This window comes from Vanacampus margaritifer, chromosome 15, assembly GCF_051991255.1.
Source record: "Vanacampus margaritifer isolate UIUO_Vmar chromosome 15, RoL_Vmar_1.0, whole genome shotgun sequence".
NCBI lineage: Eukaryota > Metazoa > Chordata > Actinopteri > Syngnathiformes > Syngnathidae > Vanacampus > Vanacampus margaritifer.
The window spans coordinates 17,434,046-17,452,309 of NC_135446.1; the positions used below are offsets into that span (position 1 = coordinate 17,434,046).

An 18,264-nucleotide genomic window follows, 5' to 3' on the forward strand; every position below is an offset into this window, starting at 1 on the left:
TATCACACGGACGGCCATGTTTCCGAAACACAAACAACAAGACTAGCAGGCAGCACACACACACACATACACACACTGATGCGACCGTTGGAGGAAGGCGAGGAAGAACAAAAATACGACATTGGCCACGGAGCACGGATTCCCGGGAGTACCATCGTGTCGAATGAACGCGTTGACGAATGTTCAGAGAGCGATGCGTGCAGTAGATCGGCTGTAGGCGACACAGCCCGGCTGGTGGTTGCGATTCGAAACAAGTGAAGGAAGGTAAGCCGTGCTCGCAGCGCTCCTGGTTCCTCGTCGCGAGCTAGCAGGCTAGCGCTAGCCGCCGTGCTAACATGGCGTCGCGCGGGTGACTTTTCGTACTCCACGCGGTTGTTTATTTTTGCTCCTTTTCTCGCCCTCGTCGTGGACTTTGCATGCGATTGCTCGCAGTTGCCGATCTGGTGTACGAGCAGGCCCGATGATCCTGACACTCCACCCCCCTTTCCGCCATCATAGCTGCTGGTGTCATTTGAACCTTAGAGGCCTCGGCCATTGACGCGGAGCTTCGATGCTACTAGCTACGCACAAATGGGATCTTGCGCGACAAACCCAGCGCGATCTGTGCCATCGATTCTTTCAACCAACCCCCTCCAACAAATTCAAATAGTTTCACACCACCAAACAATGTGGATCGCGTGAGGTATTTTGCGGACGCTGCAGCTAGCTGTTTATTTTGCCGCTATCGCATTTAAGTGCACCAGCTAGGGAGTGAAATCGGCTTTTAGCGCTGTATTGTTTTGAAATCAAAGTGATTTGCAGAACAATCACGATCAAATAAGATCGAAAATGCAGAAAAGGCCGAGGTGTGTTAGTTGTTGAATTGTTGCTGTGTTGTCCAACATTTTCACCCGCTCATGGAGATATAGCCAACTATTCTAAACAGCTCTGTGTGATGCAATGCAGCAGTGCATCAGTGTAAAGTCAGTGCAACAATTAATTTAATTGAATACATCATCCATTCCCAATATCACTTTTGATAATCGTTTCAATAATCTACCATTGGTTCAAATGCTCGCAATTGCAGCCGCTAAACAGTACACGTTCTGATTTCTCCAGTCCCCGGTGAAGGTTATTTTACCGTGATCGCCAACTCGCCACCTATTGTTATTTTACCGTGAATCGCGCGAGAACTATAGGTATGTGTATCAGTCTATGGACTAGTGGTTGGAGCGCTCAAAAGTCTGGAGTGACGGCTTCAAATACTATGCTTAGAATTTCTTGCAGCCAGCTGGGAGTTAGTTGTAAATGAGCCGTTTTATGTGTTTATTTAAGATTTGAACAGTTCTTTACCGTGAATTGCGCGAGTACGATGCCATATTTGCCACATTTGACTGTTGATGCTGCCGTGATAGTTTGATTCGCTCTGCATTGATGAATTTTCCACATTTAATGATGGTTAGGGTTAGGCAAGGTATTGGCGATAACAGCCTGTTTTTGGTGACAAAATAAAATGAAAATTTCGTGACGTGAGGCAGTAACCAAAATAGCAGATTCACGCCAGGCCAAGAATGTATCGCTCCGGCAATTGGCCAATCAGAGCTGTTCACGGCACAATAACGCAAGTAGGAGAGTTGCCGGCCACAACAAAATAACCACTACCCAAGCGAAAGCACATTATTTGCAAACATGTTTTTATTTTGCATCAATAATCAACTTTTTTGCCCATTTTCTGGCATGTTACAGACCAAACCAGTAGCTGAATCATAACCAATTTGTGTGTTCTGTAGCCGGAATCGAAAAAATAAAAATAATCAAGACTTAGACTTACATTGTTATCAACAGACATGTTTAAAATTTATAATTAATTTCATATTTTTCACCAATCAATAATGTTGGTCAGTCTAATTATTATCCAATCGAAAGTTTTGAAAATAGGTTGGTCTTTCTCAATACAATGTCTAATTAAAAATATATATTTTTTGCTGAAAAATAATGATTTTGGAGACCTGGCGATATGAACCCCAAGCACTTAATACACCCACGACAATAAATCACTTCAAGGGGGCATAGTCCTGTATTGCCTGTTCTCATTATCAGCAAAGCTAATAAAACAGGACTACTTCTTCATCAGGATTATCACAACAAAAGTTCTGTTGGCTTGAACCATACAATTGTGCAACCAAGGCCATATTACGGCTGATTTAGAGAAGTGAAGTGCAAAACGTGTCAAAGATCGGATCAGGTACAACCTACGCAAAGTAGCTGCACACCATCAACAATCCATTATTTGGTTTTTGATTTTAGCTCTCACCTGCAAATAGTTTGCTGACTCGTTTATTTGGGGAAAATGTGTTTTGTGTATTTTCTCCAGATCAGCAAGATGTGATAGATTAACAGATGTGTTCCATTTAGCTGTTTAAAATTTTTTTACATCACTGCTTTTTTAATATATATATAAAATTATAATAATAATAAATTAAATAACAAACTGCCAGGTTGTGAACTTGTGATGCATCAGGGCGTTCTCATCAGTTATTTGTTTTCTTTGATCTGGTTTCCAGTGGCGCAAGAGGAAAGGAGGACAGGAAGTCAAGGCGTTACCTGGAGGGACTCCGCCAGTCCACATTTTAGTCGGAGCGAGCAAGAACGGCGCCGAGAAAAGGGAAGGAAAGGAGGGAGAGCACGGAGAAGAGGAGTGCGGGTCGCGTCTGCTCTCGGCAGCTGTTCCAGCAGCCTGTTATTTTGTTCAGTTTTTTTTTTTGTTGTTTTTTTTTTGTCAGCTGTGACTTTTTAAATGTTCCTTTTTTTTGATGAACTGGTTCAGGTTATGAATACAAATGTGAGATCTAACTGCTGTAAAAACTAAACAAAAACGAAGAGAGGAAACAAAATACTAGCAATGAGTATTTCTTTGTTCCATTGATCATTTCCAAAGTTCCATTTTTTTTCCTCTCTCAATGTTTTACAACCTTAATCGGCTGTGAGTAGCAGGAGCTTCCATTCTCCAATCTGTCGTCAAAAGCCCTTCCTTTTACCAAGCACGGACTGATAACCTGGTACCCCTCAAGCACCTACAACTGGCAGCTATTCTTGTGGATGTGTATTTTTTTGAGAAGGGGGGAGCGCCCTGTGACCACAGCTTAAGCACCACTCAGCCTTCTAGTCACCCAAGCCTAACTCAATCTAGCCAGCTCTAGCCTGGTCCTGCCCAGTCCAGCCTGCTCCGATATCTCTGGACAGGGTAAGCTTGTATATGTGACGCAAATATGTAAACGGCACAAACGAATGACTTAAGAATACGTTGGCTTCGCAGATACTCACATCTGTGTGGACGTGAGGAATATGACTGCTGAGACTCTCAACTTCGGCCCAGAATGGTGAGGGACTGCACATATATGCTTTTTTTTTTTTTTTTTGGTTATATTTGTGTCAAGAACGAGCCATGGATACTTCATGAATGGCAAAAGGTGAATTAAGGATTGATTTCGAGTTGCCACTTCCATTTCCTCTCCCGTCCTCCTTGCCAGCGGTTGTTTATGCAGCGATTAACGGGAGGTGCGGCCTGCCGTTTGGTCACACTCCATTTCCAACAGGCCGGGCCTGCTGCGAACGTTCTTGGTGCGCAGCCAGCCGGGGAGAATGTGTCTCTCGCTCGGCACATCTGCAGCCGCTTGCCTCTCACTCTGCTCCCCGTTTCCATAGTTAAATATATATATATATTTTTAACTCATTTACGGCCATAAATTCCTTTAAAAAAAAAAGATGATTAAAAATTTGGAGCAAGAGGCGATTACATTTTTTAATTGTAATTAATCGCATGACTTCTCTATTAATCACAAATTTTACATCTCTTCTAAATGTACAATCAAACAATTCTAGGTTTTCATAGTCTTGTTAACAAAAGGGGGGGGGGGTAAACTAATAGAAATAGTTCAAATGAATTTTTGACGTTTATAGCCGTCAATGGCAATGAATCAAAAAAAATAATAAGAAAAGATTATTGCAAAATTCGGGGCGTCAGGCGATTAAAGTATTTAATCGTAATTAATCGCATGACTTCACTAGTTAACTCGCGATTAATCACAAATTTCATTACTGTTCTAAGTGTACAATAAATTAAAACAATCTAGGTTTTCATACTATTGTTAACAAAAGGGGGGATGGTAAACTAATAGAAATAGTTCAAATGAATTTTTGACGTTTATAGCCGTCATTGGCAATGAATCTTTTTTATTTATTTATAAAAAAAAATTAGAAGAAGAAAATATTATAAGATTCGAGGCGTCCGGCGATGAAAGTTTTTAATCGTAATTAATCGCATGACTTCACTAGTTAACTCGCGATTAATCACAAATTTCATAACGGTTCTAAGTGTACAATAAAAATAAATTCTAGGTTTTCATACTATTGTTAACAATGAATTTTTGACGTTTATAGCCGTCAATGGCAATGAATCTTTTTTTTTTAAAGGAGAAAATATTACAAGATTCGAGGCGTCTGGCGATGAAAGTTTTTAATCGCATGACTTCACTAGTTAACTCGCGATTAATCACAAATTTCATAACGGTTCTAAGTGTACAATAAAAAAAATCTAGGTTTTCATACTATTGTTAACAAAAGGGGGGATGGTAAACTAATAGAAATAGTTCAAATGAATTTTTGACGTTTATAGCCGTCAATGGCAATGAATCTTTTTTTTTTTTTTTTTAAGGAGAAAATATTACAAGATTCAAGGCGTCTGGCGATGAAAGTTTTTAATCGTAATTAATCGCATGACTTCACTAGTTAACTCGCGATTAATCACAAATTTCATAACGGTTCTAAGTGTACAATAAATAAAAAAATCTAGGTTTTCATACTATTGTTAACAATGAATTTTTGACGTTTATAGCCGTCAATGGCAATGAATCTTTTTTTTTTTAAAGGAGAAAATATTACAAGATTCGAGGCGTCTGGCGATGAAAGTTTTTAATCGTAATTAATCACATGACTTCACTAGTTAACTCGCGATTAATCACGACTTTCATAACGGTTCTAAGTGTACAATAAATAAAAAAATCTAGGTTTTCATACTATTGTTAACAATGAATTTTTGACGTTTATAGCCGTCAATGGCAATGAATCTTTTTTTTTTTAAAGGAGAAAATATTACAAGATTCGAGGCGTCTGGCGATGAAAGTTTTTAATCGTAATTAATCACATGACTTCACTAGTTAACTCGCGATTAATCACGACTTTCATAACGGTTCTAAGTGTACAATAAATAAAAAAATCTAGGTTTTCATACTATTGTTAATAATGAATTTTTGACATTTATAGCCATCAATGGCAGTGAATGACATAATGATTTGAATAAATTGCAAACGTGGGAGAAAAATCCCAATGAGGAGATATAAAGTATTTACCCAATTGGCTTAGTTCTCTCTCCCTCACTCCGTAGCGCTCTTGCTAACACCCTACACCCACCTCCTCTCAGAGGTACATATGGTTTAGATGTGGGCCTGTGAGTCAATAACGTTCCTCTGGGAGGCAAGTGAATGGAGCCATTGTTCAGCTCCCGGCCTCGGAAGCTGGTCCTTCTTGTAACAGCTTTTTTTTGCCGTCAAATTGGAAAGCTAATGTATTACGAAGCAGAGTGCATTCAGTGTGGAGGCGACAGTTGATTTGTTAGAGAATGTGAAGTCGGTGATTTTTCTTCTTAGATGTGTGTTTTGTTTTGATAATTCAGATGACAATTTTGCAGTTACATAATAGTGCTATTCTTGCTTCCTGTGTAATTACCTAATCTGTTTATTGCCGGGATGTTCGGTACGAGTACTTCCACTAGTACTTTTGATACATAAAATTTCCTGCAAACAATGACATCATTTTAAAGACAGGCCAACAAATCCCAATATGGCAAAAGGGAAGTCAATCCAAAAACGTTCTTGACAATAATACATTGTATCTCAACATGCCATTCTGATTAATATTGCATTTGTGGAAAGTGTTAAGCAGCAAAATCCACCCTTTTTTTGCTGCTTAACTCATATTCCACAAATGCATTAACTCTTTGACTGCCAAAAAACGTTAAATAACGTTTAGTAAAATCCTATGGAGGAGTGCCAAAGACGTTAAAAGACGTTTTTTTTTTCAAAACAGAGGTGGAACTAACCATTTTCTATTGTTGATTACTCAAAAACGGAATAAGGTAGAAACAAACTCTTTTTTTCTGATGAAAGATGAGAGTCCAATCTTTCATTTGGTAGTATGTGTGTTTCCATAGTCCAAACACATAATTTTCTGTGGACCTTGAAAGATCAGTCAAAAATGCTTAAATCGGCTGGCACCCACGGCATCCCTTTTCTGAAAACGTCTGGCAGTCAAAGAGTTAACGATATTGAGATGGGGGATGAATAAATCACAATTATATTTCAACTACTTCAACTTTTTTTTTTTTTTTTTGTCACTCAAATAACAAGCGAATGCTAACATTTAGCTTTGCCCGTCCCAACCCAGGCTCCGTGCACTGTCCAGTGGGGGGAGTGTGACGTCCCCCCCTCCCTCCCCCGCCATGCCAAAGTACAAGCTGGCCGACTACCGCTACGGCCGAGAGGAGATGTTAGCACTTTATATCAAAGACAACAAGGTAGGTTGCGCCGCGCGGAGCTCGCGAAACGTCGCCCTCTTTCACAGTAACCCGCTTCGTATTATTACGAGTAGTTCTGTTATGTTCCCTGAAGGCCCCATTGTTGTTTATCTTAGGTCCCGGAGGACATGCAGGATAAGGAATTTGCTGCTATTCTGCAAGATGAGCCCATGCAGCCGCTGGCACTGGTGCCTCTCACTGAGGAGGAGCAGGTCAGCCTCTTAACTCGAACCACAGTGACACGCCAAGGTGAGCCCTTTCCATTGGCTGACATTCCTCACATTCCTCCCCCCCCTGCTCTCGCCCTGGCAGAGGAACTTCTCCATGTCTGTGAATAGTGTGGCTGTACTGCGGCTCATGGGAAAGGGGGTGGGCGGAGCCGCCCCGGCCGGAGCGGTGCGAGGGCGGGGCGCCACTCGAGGCAGCCGAGGTAAGGGAAAGTAGAGAATGACTTCATAGACAACAAAGAAATGTTGCCCAAAGTGCAACGGTGTGGCCGCTATTTAGGGGAATAGTCAAGTGTTCACTTCCTCCTTTTTTTCTCCACCATCTTGGTGGAGCTCACTTCCTATTGGCCTCCCTTTGTCAAGCCGCACATGCTTCAGTGTGCGCGCGTGTTTGTGCGTGAACAGGCCGGGGCCGCGGGGAAGGTGGATTCTACCAAAGAAGTATTGAAGATGCTGAGGTTGGTTTCGGTCGAAGCTCCAGAGAGATACACCGTAGCCAGAGCTGGGACGACCGGTAAGGAAGTCAACAACATCATACATGATTTATTTTAGGGGTGTCGGGCGATTTTAAAATTTGTAAGCGCAATTAATCGCATGACTTCAATTGTTAACTGACGATTAATCGCAAATTTTATATCGGTTCTAAATGTACAATAAAATGTAAAAATAAAAAAAAATCCCCGAAGTTTTAAAATCTTGTTTAACTCATTCACCGCAGCCATTTTCACTGAAGCAACCCCCTTTGCTCCCATCTCTTTTACTGGATTTTGACAGTGTATTAAGTAGATATTTTTGCGCCGTTTTTAGCCTCTTGTGTCATTGTTGGGTCCATATTTAACATAATAGAAGAGCAAACAATGTTTAAATATATTTAACTCATTCACTGCCATTGACAACTATAGACGTCAAAAATTCATGCGAACTATTTCTATTAGTTTAACAATTTTTCATTTAATTTCATTTTTTATGAAAACCTATTTTCACAAATTTTATATCTGTTCTAAGTGTACAATAATTTTTATTTTATTTTTTAAATCTAAAATTCTTAATAAAAATGGGAAACTAATAGAAATAGTTCAAATGAATTTTTGACGTCCGTAGCCGTCATTGGCAGTGAATGAGTTAATAACAGATATAAAATGATCATTATTTTTTTTTAATTAGGCCCGTCAGGCGATAATTTTTTTTTAAATTGTAATTAATCACATGACTTCACTAGTTAACTATCGATTAATCACACATTTTATATCTGTTCTAAATTTACAATAAAAGCAATTCTAGGTTTTCATACTCTTGTTAGTAAAAGTGGATATTTTTTTTTTAGATTATAGAAATAGTTAAAAGGAATTTTTGACGTCTCTAGCCGTCAATGGCAGTGAATGAGTTAATATAGTAGAATGATTTACGTACAAGGTCGCCGTAAGTTCGATATTTTCTACACATTTGATTTTTTTAAATAGGGTTTGCTTCGAGCCGTTTTGAGCTTATTTGCCACCATGTTTACAAGCATAAACGGATTTTCCCTCGGATATCAAGAACAGTTCAAAATTTGTGTATGTTTTGTTTACTGGTGTTTTTTCTTTTTGCCACAGACATAATTTCAATTATTATTATTTTTAATAGTAAATAGGGAAAGTACAGTTCTTTCACCCTCTTGCCAAAGCACTTGTCTTGTCTAATCAGTGGCACAGGTGAGTTGTCGCGCAAGAGGATATCGACTTCACCACTGTGGGTGAGATGGCAGTTCAAACCCGTGTCTGCTGTCTCAATCAGTGATGAGACAATCTTTCCGTCCACCAATATAGCAGTGGTTGCTTTAAAGTTTCATTCAATTTGTCTGCCATTAATCAATTCCGGTTGTTAATAGGGATGGGTTGCTTTCACATTTGAACCGGTTCTGTTCCAATTCTCGGTACCTGGAAATCGATACCGGTACTCAACGGTACCAAATAAATCCTACTTTCATCAGAAAAAAAGGATATTTCTATCTGTTTCAGTTTTGCAGCAATTAGCATTAGAATATAGCTAAACTTCATTATTATTCACAAACCTCTTGAAAACACAGGCAAAAGAGCTTGTTGCAACATGGCTGATCTCTTATACTCTGCTGCCACCTGCTGGCCGTTTTTTTGTAATAACGACCATTGCTTTAAGCGATCTGTCAGAAGCTGTATCAAAGCCTTCCGCAAATTCTACCACGAAAAAAAACCCAAAACGAGTGAAGGACAAAGTATTAAAAATTATATTTATATGTTTTTGGGTTTGAATGAGTTAACATGAATGTGGAATTTGTTTTTAACTATTAGAAATAGGGCTGCATCTTTTAGTCATTGATACAATTATTTCATAATAATTAATACCATTTAGATGTACTGAAAAAAAGGGTGATATTAATTTGTTTTGAGGTATTTTTTCTGCCACTAGATGGCATAATTGCATTTGTAAGACATTGGTGCCAGCTCAGTGCATTTTTCTTTTCATAATAAGAGCTGTCTAATCTTTAACATAAAGTAACATGTGAAATTCTGCACATTTTTAAAATGGTAAAACACAACTTGACAAATATATGCATTATTAAATTTATTACTGCTAAATTTTGCTGTGTTGCGACTGGAATTCCCCCAGTACAAACTTTCCAAGTAAGGGACGGTCATTAACCGTGCGTTTAAAAAAAAGAAAAAAAAGAATGGCGTTAAAGGAACTTTAAATTAACTCGAAATTAACACACTAATTTTGACCCCCCCAGAGGCGAGCGTCGATTTGAGAAGCCGCTCCGTCGCGAGGTGGTCCGCCCCGGCTTTGAGGAGTCTGCCGGTCCCGGTGGCTCCGGGAGGAAGGATTACACAAGGGCTGACAGCGAAAACTGGCGCACCCTCCGGGAGGAGCAGGAGGGGGAGGAGGGCGAGCCGGGAAGCAATTGGAGAGTTGCTGGACCCCGCAGGGACGGTATGATAAACACAACCGCTTTCTATTTTGAGTTGTTTGTGCTCACGAGTGGGTTATTTTGTCAGATGGCGGCCCCCGCTCAGCAGGCTGGCGGGATCACGGCTGTCCGGGTGAGAGTCGTCGTCGCAAGTTCGATTTTGACTTCGGGGGATCCGAGAACGCGGGCGGTAGCCGGCGGCGCGCCGGCAGCGAGGGGCCGGAAGACGACAGGGACGGCCTGCCTGAGTGGTGTATGGATGAGGAGGATGGCGGGATGGGAACTTTTGACTCCTCGGGCGCGTTCATGCCTATGAAGGTGAGTTTTGGTGGACGTTTACTTTGAATGGCATTTAACCCTGGAGAAGCCACGGGGTCAAATTTGGCCCCTATAAATTCTGCTACTTTTTTTTTTCAGCAGTGATTTTGTCCCTGTGTTCTTGTTTCCATTGGCCAAAGTGTGTTCAAAATCCAGTTCTAAAATGCAACAAATAAAACAAAAAATATATATTGTTCAATGTAGCTGTGTATTTGATTTTGTTTTCTTAAATTCTAAATAGTTTACTGACAGTTTTTGTTATTCAGATTTTTTTCGAAATGATACCCCTAAATCCAAAAAGGGTCAAATTTCGCCCTAATCCTAAATTAGAGAATAAAGGGTTAAAATTGAAAAAACATCTATTTTGGTGTTCAGTGAAGTTATAGCAGTCATTTAATGTATAATTCATAATTTTCCAAAGAAGAAAAGGGCTCTTGGGTTCTCCAGGGTTAAATACATTTTCAAAAGGCGAGTACGATTTTACTCCTCTGGTCGTCATCTCTCAGAAGGGCGGCAAGGAGACAATCCTGGAGGAGGAGTTGGAGTTCAAGGGCATTGAGGAGGAGGAAGAAGAGGAGAGTCTTCCTGAGCCAGAGAGGAACTCTGGCGATGGAGACAAAGACAAAGGTTAGTGGATTCCTTCCAGTGCTCTGGGGGGGGGCGAATTACCTGCACTTTGTTGCTTGTAATCCATTTCCTGTTGATCACTTTTGATCTCGTTCCTTCAGAGAGTAAGGAAACCACATCAGCTGCAGTTGACGGGGAGGCAAAGCCAGCGGCGCCTTCCAGCTCCCCTCCTGCCCATTGTGCCCCCCCATCCCTGGAGCCCCAGCCCAGCAATGGTGGCCCGATAGCGGACGCCGCTCAGCTCAGCAACAGCCACCCTTTAAAGGACAGTAGCCCACCAAGTGAAGGTACGAAGCTGTTTTGTGAGCACCGTTCTTAGCCAATCAAAGATAGGAGCAGTGAGAGCGGCTCCTGTTGACGTTTTAGTTTTGATATACAATATGTTTAGCCACAGCTATCAAATATCTTGTTTACTGAAGCAGCTGCTCCCACTTGGTCACATGGCTGCACTGCACCTCGCAACTCACTTTTCCATCTTGAGCTAAAATAAAAAAAAAGAAAGAAAAAAAACTCGCTTTTATTTGTGTATCAGATGTGGCTCTGATTGTAGGATCCAAGAACCAAGTGAGCCCAAACACTGCCTCCTCCTCAGTGCTGCCTCCACCACCGCCATCTTCTGCCGCGCCTCCCCTCCCTACGTCCGGGGTTGGAGACGCGGAGGACGACGAGGGCATGAAACACCTGCAACAGGTATGTATTAATGATAGACAGATGGGTTTTTTTCAAGGCTGGTACTGATACCGATTATTAGTAGTGAAGGAGTCCGATGACCAATATTTCAAAAGCCGATATTCATTTACAGTAAGACAGAAAATATTTGCGGCAAAATAAAAAACAAAAAACTAAATGTTTTCTTTTAATTTGAAAGAATTGACGAAGATTTGTTTAAAAATTATTTTTAAAAATTGCAGGGAGCTTCCAGGGTCATCAGCATGTGTTAAGCTAAACAAAGCAAGTAAATAGTTCCTTAAAGTTTTCCAAAATGTCAACATATTTTAATTTTGTTTTATTTTATGTTTTTACTAAAAAGTGTAGGGAGTTCTCAGTGTCGGCATCATTTTTTATTAAGTGGAAATTTAAATAGATCCATAAATGAAAAGTTCCTGTATCTCGTGACAAATGTATGTGAATGTTGCTACTTTGGGGTTTTCGTCATGAATATGTAAAAACTGTCTCTGAATATCTTTTCTAATCCTGATGAAAACCCTAAATTTGCTACGTTCACAAGCATTCACCGCACAGATTTATCGGCCTTTAGATTCGTGAAAAGGCAGATGCCGATTTTTGGCATTTAATCGGCCTGGCCGATAATCGTATGCATCTTTTCTCATTCTTTACCGGTGGTTCTTAACTCCTTGACTGCCAAAAACGTTTAATAACGTTTAGTAAAATCCAAATGAGGGCTGCCAAAAACGTTAAAAGACGTTAACTATGTTTTTTTGTTTTTTGTTTTGGGGGGGGTGGGGCGGTTTGAGGAAAGCCTTGGCCAGCTGTGCTGATGAAAGATGAGAGTTCAATCTTTCATTTGGTAGTATGTGTGTTTCCATAGTGCAAACACAAAATTTTCTGTGGACCTTGAAAGATCAGTCAAAATGCTTAAATCAGCTGGCACCCACAGCATCCCTTTTCTGAAAACGGTTGGCAGTCAAAGAGTTAAACTTGTTGAGGGGTACAGAACTAGAAAGTGCTTGAGTAGAATTGCTCAATTTGGCATTGCAAGTGCAATATTAACCAGAGAACTGCGTTTAGACTAGTGGGGCCACACGATATATAATTTAATAATTTAAAGAAAAAATTTGCTTTGAATTTGCCTTTTAAGAAATTAAAAAGTCAGCCAGTCACCCCCTGTAAGGCACAGTTGCACGAGTAGCTAAAATATCTTTTTATGTGTACGTGTACAGGAGGCAGAGAAGATGGTGGCATCGCTGCAGGACACATCTTTAGAAGAGGAGTGCTTCACGCAAGCTCTTCAACAGCAGCAGCAGCAGCAGGAGAGCAGGAACACTGCAGCCGCTCTGCCTCTGTCGCACGAGGCCGCCATGAAGTGGTTCTACAAGGACCCGCAGGGAGAGATTCAGGGTATCGCTAAGGCGACACGGATTTGTACAGGTGTTTGTGCGGTCGTTAAGTGATAATATAATGATAGAGTCTGGCTTTCCGCTCAGGTCCGTTCACCACGGTGGAGATGTGCGAGTGGTTCCAAGCCGGCTACTTCACCATGACCCTCCTGGTCAAGCGGGGCTGCGACGAGGGCTTCCAACCCCTGGGCGACGTCATCAAGATGTGGGGCCGCGTGCCCTTCGCCCCGGGGCCCTCACCGCCGCCCCTGCTGGTGAGACAGCCACCACCGACGCAGCGCCCGCAGCCCACCCGGGGGTCCGCCGGGACTGTGAGTCAGAGCTCAGCCAACATAGACGATGGGAAGGGGTGGATGCAGAAGGGAGGGAAGATGCATAGACAGGCAACGGTAATAGAATTTCATATTTTAAGGATTAACAGACGTCTGTGCATGCAGAAAAGACACCTTGCTCTGTGTTTGTAGCAAGAGATGTTTGGTGTGGAGGTTTGCTACTAACTAACAGCCCTCTGACCGACTCCTCAGGGAAACCTTGACCAGGAGCGTCTGAAAAAACAACAGGAGCTGGCAGCGGCATCTCTTTATCAGCAGCTCCAACAGCAGCAGTTATTCCAGCTCATTAACAGGTGAGTGCCGACATCCGTCTGTCAGCATGCGCTCGGAGCGTTTGTGGGTTTTAGTCGGCCTTTGGTTTGCAACTTGCAGGTGCAGTGAGCAGGGTATGATGCCTTCGATGAACAGGTCGATGTCAGTGCCAGATACAGGGTCCATGTGGGACATGCATACCTCAGCTTCACAGCCGTCAGGTGCGGGCTCATCCGCTATTGCAGGATAAAAACAAGCCAAATGCAAAAAATGGGGACGATGCTATTTTTTTTAAATGCTCTTGTTATGTTTTTGTAGGTGGTGAAGCCAGTCTTTGGGACATAACAATGAATCCTTCTACTCAGGGTCCAACTCTGGAACAGCTTCAAAAGGTTTGACTTTGTTGTTCAAATATTTTTCACTCACTCACTCTTGGTCTGTCTGTCTGTCTCGCTAGCTAGCTATCTCTAGCTAGCTATCTCTATCTAGCCAGCTGCAAGCTATCTCTAGCTAGCTAGCTAGCGCTATCTCTTTCTGGCTGGCTGGCTAATGTATATATCTCTATCTAGCTGGCTATGTATCTATCTCTAACTATCTAGCTAGCTGGCTGGCTGGCTATGTATCTATCTCTATCTCTAGCTAGCCTGCTGGCTATGTATCGATCTCTATCTCAAGCTAGCCGGCTGGCTATGTATCTATCTCTATCTTTAGCTAGCCTGCTGGCTATGTATCGATCTCTATCTCTAGCTAGCTGGCTGGCTATGTATCTATCGCTATCTCTAGCTAGCTGGCTGGCTATGTATCGCTATCTCTAGCTAGCTGGCTGGCTGGCTATGTATCTGTCTCTGTCTCTAGCTAGCTGGCTGGCTATGTATCTATCTCTATCTCTAGCTAGCTGGCTGGCTATGTATCTATCTCTATCTCTAGCTAGCTGGCTGGCTATGTATCTATCTCTAGCTAGCTGGCTGGCTATGTCTCTATCTCTAGCTAGCTGGCTGGCTATGTATCTGTCTCTATCTCTAGCTAGCTGGCTGGCTATGTATCTGTCTCTGTCTCTAGCTAGCTGGCTGGCTATGTATCTATCTCTGTCTCTAGCTAGCTGGCTGGCTATGTATCTATCTATCTCTAGCTAGCTGGCTGGCTATGTATCTATCTCTGTCTCTAGCTAGCTGGCTGGCTATGTATCTATCTATCTCTAGCTAGCTGGCTGGCTATGTATCTATCTCTATCTCGCTAGTTGGCTATCTATCTATTTATATCTCCATCCCTCTATCTATCTATCTCTCTGGCTGTCTACCTTTAGTTAATGCTGTAGTCGTACTATGGTATTCCTTCCAGCTCCAGCAGGAGAGGCGAGACGCTGAACTCAGGGCGAAGCGGGAGGAGGAGGAGCAGCAACGCAAAAGGAGGGAGGAGAAAAGGAGGCAACAAGAGGAGCAGAAGAGAAGAGAGGACGAGGAACTCTACAGACGCAAGCAGGTGTGAAGAGTTTCTGTTCCTGCCTCATCCATTGTTCGCGGCTTACAAGCCATTCCAACTTTTGCCCGCCTTCAACGTTGTCAGCAGCACGAGATGCTTTTGAAGTTACTGCAGCAGGCCCCCCAGCAGCAAGGGCCAGTGGCAGGCAGCTCCAGCTGGAGTGGGGCTTCTTCGTCCGGGCTCTCGAAAACGGGGAAGCACCTGTCTCTGCTGGACATGCAGGAGACTGAAAGACTTCTGAAGCAGCAGCAGCATCAACAGCAGAGAGCCCAGCAGCAGAGGGAGCGGGTAGGCTTCTGAAACTAGCATTATACATTCATTTTATTTTGTCGGCCCGACCAATATGGATTATTTTTTTTTTTGAAGCAGATGTAAATTTTTGACAGAAAAAAATACAGTGAATAATGCAGAAAAAAACAATAAGGAAAATGCTATTTTGGGATGTATAGAGCTTTCTTTAAAATTCTGTCATTGTTTTCTTTTGGGGGAGGGGAATTTTATTAATTGGTGTCGGTGACTACTGTACTCGTACTGGTATCAATTTGAAGGAGAAAAAAAAGTGGTATAAAATATCCCCAGTATATGTAAAAATAATGGTTAATATTTTTTGGCCGATGTTCCGTAATCGACAAATTCAATCAGCCCAAGTCTGAACGCTTTCATATGGTTAAAGCCAAGTCTGGTAACAGGAAAACAACATGGAGTTTTATTTCTATGCTTGTGAGTACAGCCAGGTGTGCGATATAGACACAATTTTATGCCCATATAAATGATGCATTTGATATAACATTTTTCCTTGAAATCCATGGCAACTTTATAACATTCTTCTTTTTGTATAGAAGACAATAAAATGTGGGGGAGAAAAATACAGTGGCCCAAAAAATCCAATTCGATGCGAAGAGTTGTTGCTCTTTTTGTTTCTGATTTGCAGCACTCGGGCATGTCGATGGGGAGTTCCTCCATGGGAGGTCAATGGGGAGACGCCATTGGCATCTGGGGAGGGCCTGGCGGCATGGAGGGCAAAAGTGGCGGCATGGGCATGTGGGAAGAGGCTGTGAAGAACCAGGCCAGCCTGCGCGGCAACGGCAACAATAATTTGGGCTTGAAGAACAGTCGCAGCAGCCCTTCACTCAGGTGCGTACGTTGCGGCGCTTTCCTTTCCGTACCATTCCACTTGTTTAGTTAGCTTGAACCTGTACGTGCGTGTGGGGGTTCCCTGCAGTGAGCAGTACATGTTGCGTCGCAAGCGCACAGATGAGGAGGAGAAGCTGCTGAAGCTGTTGCAGGGTATGAAGCCTCAGGACGGCTTCACCACCTGGTGCGAGCAGATGCTGCACGCCCTCAACACCTCTGCCAGCAACTCCTCTTCCCTGGATGGTAAGATTGGAAAAGGGATCGTCACAATTTGGATTGGGCAATTCGATTCCAACGCTTTGCACCCGTTGTCACAGTTGCTACGATTGTGGCCTACCTGAAGGAGGTGGAGTCTCCCTTTGCAGTGTTGGACTTCATCCGGTCCTACCTGGGGGACACAGTGGAAGCCAAAGAGTTCACCAAACAGTTTCTGGAGCGACGTGCCAAACAGAAAGCCAACCAACAGAGACAGCAGCAGCAGGTAAACTTTTGAACTAACGACAAATTCTACTTTGCTGTCTTGGTCACAATCACGTGACATGTTTTTTTTCTTGCAGCTATCAAAGGAAGTGGCTGGCTTGAACATGAACTTCCCTCTGCAGGTAAACACAAAGCCTTGTTATGAGCCGTCGCTTGGTATTAGTGCACTTATATTGACGTGAACGCGCCCACTCTTAACAGGACACCATGCGAGGTATGAGCGCTAGTGCCCTGCAGTCTATGTTCCAGGCCAATCACATGGGCAAGGCTGGTCTCTATGACAACCAAGGAGGGAAGATGAAAAAAAAACAGCCCATGATGCTGCACTCTGATCCCAGCATCTTAGGTATGTCATCTCACAACTCTACTCTGCTTCTGTACTTTTTTTTTTTTTTTGTTTATAATAGCTGTGGTTTAAAAAAAATATTTAAAGGGGAAGTCAATCCCCCAAAAATCAACGCCATATTTTGATTAACATTGTATTTGTGAAATATGTTTAAAACAGAAAACCCCACATTTTTATTCATCTCTAGGGGCGGCCATTTTGCCCCTTGTTGTCGACTGAAAAAGACATCACAGTTGTTCAGGTAACAGCCAATCACGGCTCACCTGTTTTCTGCGTTTGCTTAGGTGACATTCGCAAGCTGAGCCATGATTGGTCGTTACCTGAGCCCTGAGCAACTGTGATGTCATTTTGAGTCAACAGCAAGTTTCAAAATAACTGCCCCCTGAGATTGATTTAACTCTTTGACTGCCAAACTTTATCCAAAAAACAATGCCAGACGATTTAGAGTATTTTAACAAACAGAATATTGTGTGTTTTCTCTACATATACATGGTGGGTACCAAATGGAAAATCGCGTTCCATTCTTTCATCAGAGAACAAAAAAGGATATGTTTCTACCTTATTCCGTTCTTGAGTAATTACCATATGAAAATAGGTAATTTGATGACATTGAGAGAAAATTAAAAAGATAAGGAGAAAACGAGCTTTTTGTGAAAAGATACATTTTCTGCACAACAGTGACTTTGACACTAATATTTTTTGTTTAGTGAAGCTCTATGAATTAGATTTAATGTGGAAAAAGGCTTTAATCATTCACGTCATCCTTGAAAAGATTCTATTTCATCAGAGCCGTCATGTTTCGTTGTAATTCCATACACCGGGAGCCCATTAAAAAGAGACACAATGCTGCCCTCTGCTGGCCATAGTTAGTGGCTGTTTTGGGATTTTACAACCCCTATGACAAGGCAGTGCTGCACAAGACATTGCACTGCTCATTGAGAAAAAAAACTTAGTTGACGTCAATTGACGTTATAGGCGGCATTTATTAGGATTTTAGCATACGTCATTAAACGTTTTTGGCGGTCAAAGAGTTAAAAACGACAGCATTTTTGCTAACACAATTATTACTCAGAATACGTGTTTAGACTGCGTAGAACATATTTTTGTAAAGCAATTTTTTTGTGTTTACTCCCCCTGGGGAAAAAGAATACACCGATTAGCCAGTAGCTGCGACAGCGCTAAAGGGAATTAGCATTCTTAACGCGTTAATTTCGACAGCCCTACTTGCTCCTTTGACGCTACTCCTGCTTCCCTGTGCCTTCTGCCGCCTGCAGGCTACTCATTCCACAGTACGGCCGAGTGTCTGAGCCTGAATGAGATGGAGATGGTGGAGGATTACTGATGTGACGCAGCGCAGCAGCAATAGCTACCTGAGGCCTTCTTGTCTTTTAATCAGACAAACCTGATGATGAATGTGCACTGCTAGGGGAACCCGGGGGTGGGGGGGCGGGTGGGGGA

General features: G+C 42.3%; 1 protein-coding gene across 5 annotated transcripts; it reads left to right on the plus strand.

Moving 5' to 3' along the window:
- Positions 1-25: 25 nt before the first annotated feature.
- Positions 26-18,237, plus strand: gigyf1a (GRB10 interacting GYF protein 1a). 5 transcript variants are annotated; one of them, XM_077544992.1, is made up of 25 exons: positions 26-264; positions 2,544-3,223; positions 3,296-3,359; positions 6,481-6,610; positions 6,727-6,822; positions 6,923-7,040; positions 7,243-7,351; positions 9,584-9,783; positions 9,849-10,078; positions 10,585-10,705; positions 10,807-10,992; positions 11,238-11,395; positions 12,607-12,784; positions 12,871-13,172; positions 13,308-13,408; positions 13,488-13,588; positions 13,686-13,759; positions 14,706-14,846; positions 14,931-15,134; positions 15,778-15,980; positions 16,069-16,223; positions 16,298-16,461; positions 16,538-16,582; positions 16,662-16,806; positions 18,081-18,237. In XM_077544992.1, exons 3-25 carry the CDS (start codon positions 3,325-3,327, stop codon positions 18,146-18,148), a joined length of 3,264 nt encoding a protein of 1,087 aa, XP_077401118.1. In that variant the 5' UTR covers positions 26-264; positions 2,544-3,223; positions 3,296-3,324; the 3' UTR covers positions 18,149-18,237. The 5 variants fall into 5 exon arrangements, with proteins under 5 accessions (XP_077401118.1, XP_077401119.1, XP_077401122.1 ...); XM_077544993.1 differs by having other exon boundaries at positions 14,934-15,134; XM_077544996.1 differs by having other exon boundaries at positions 12,871-13,094.
- The last annotated feature ends 27 nt before the right edge of the window (positions 18,238-18,264 follow it).

What these genes read in the sequence shown, in the direction of transcription:
- gigyf1a (XM_077544992.1), top strand. Translation starts at nt 3,325, where the DNA reads ATGACTGCTGAGACTCTCAACTTCGGCCCAGAATG. An exon ending in CTCAACTTCGGCCCAGAATG is followed by an intron (nt 3,360 to 6,480) that starts GTGAGGGACTGC and finishes GTCCCAACCCAG; the next exon opens with GCTCCGTGCACTGTCCAGTG. An exon ending in AGCCAGAGCTGGGACGACCG is followed by an intron (nt 7,352 to 9,583) that starts GTAAGGAAGTCA and finishes TGACCCCCCCAG; the next exon opens with AGGCGAGCGTCGATTTGAGA.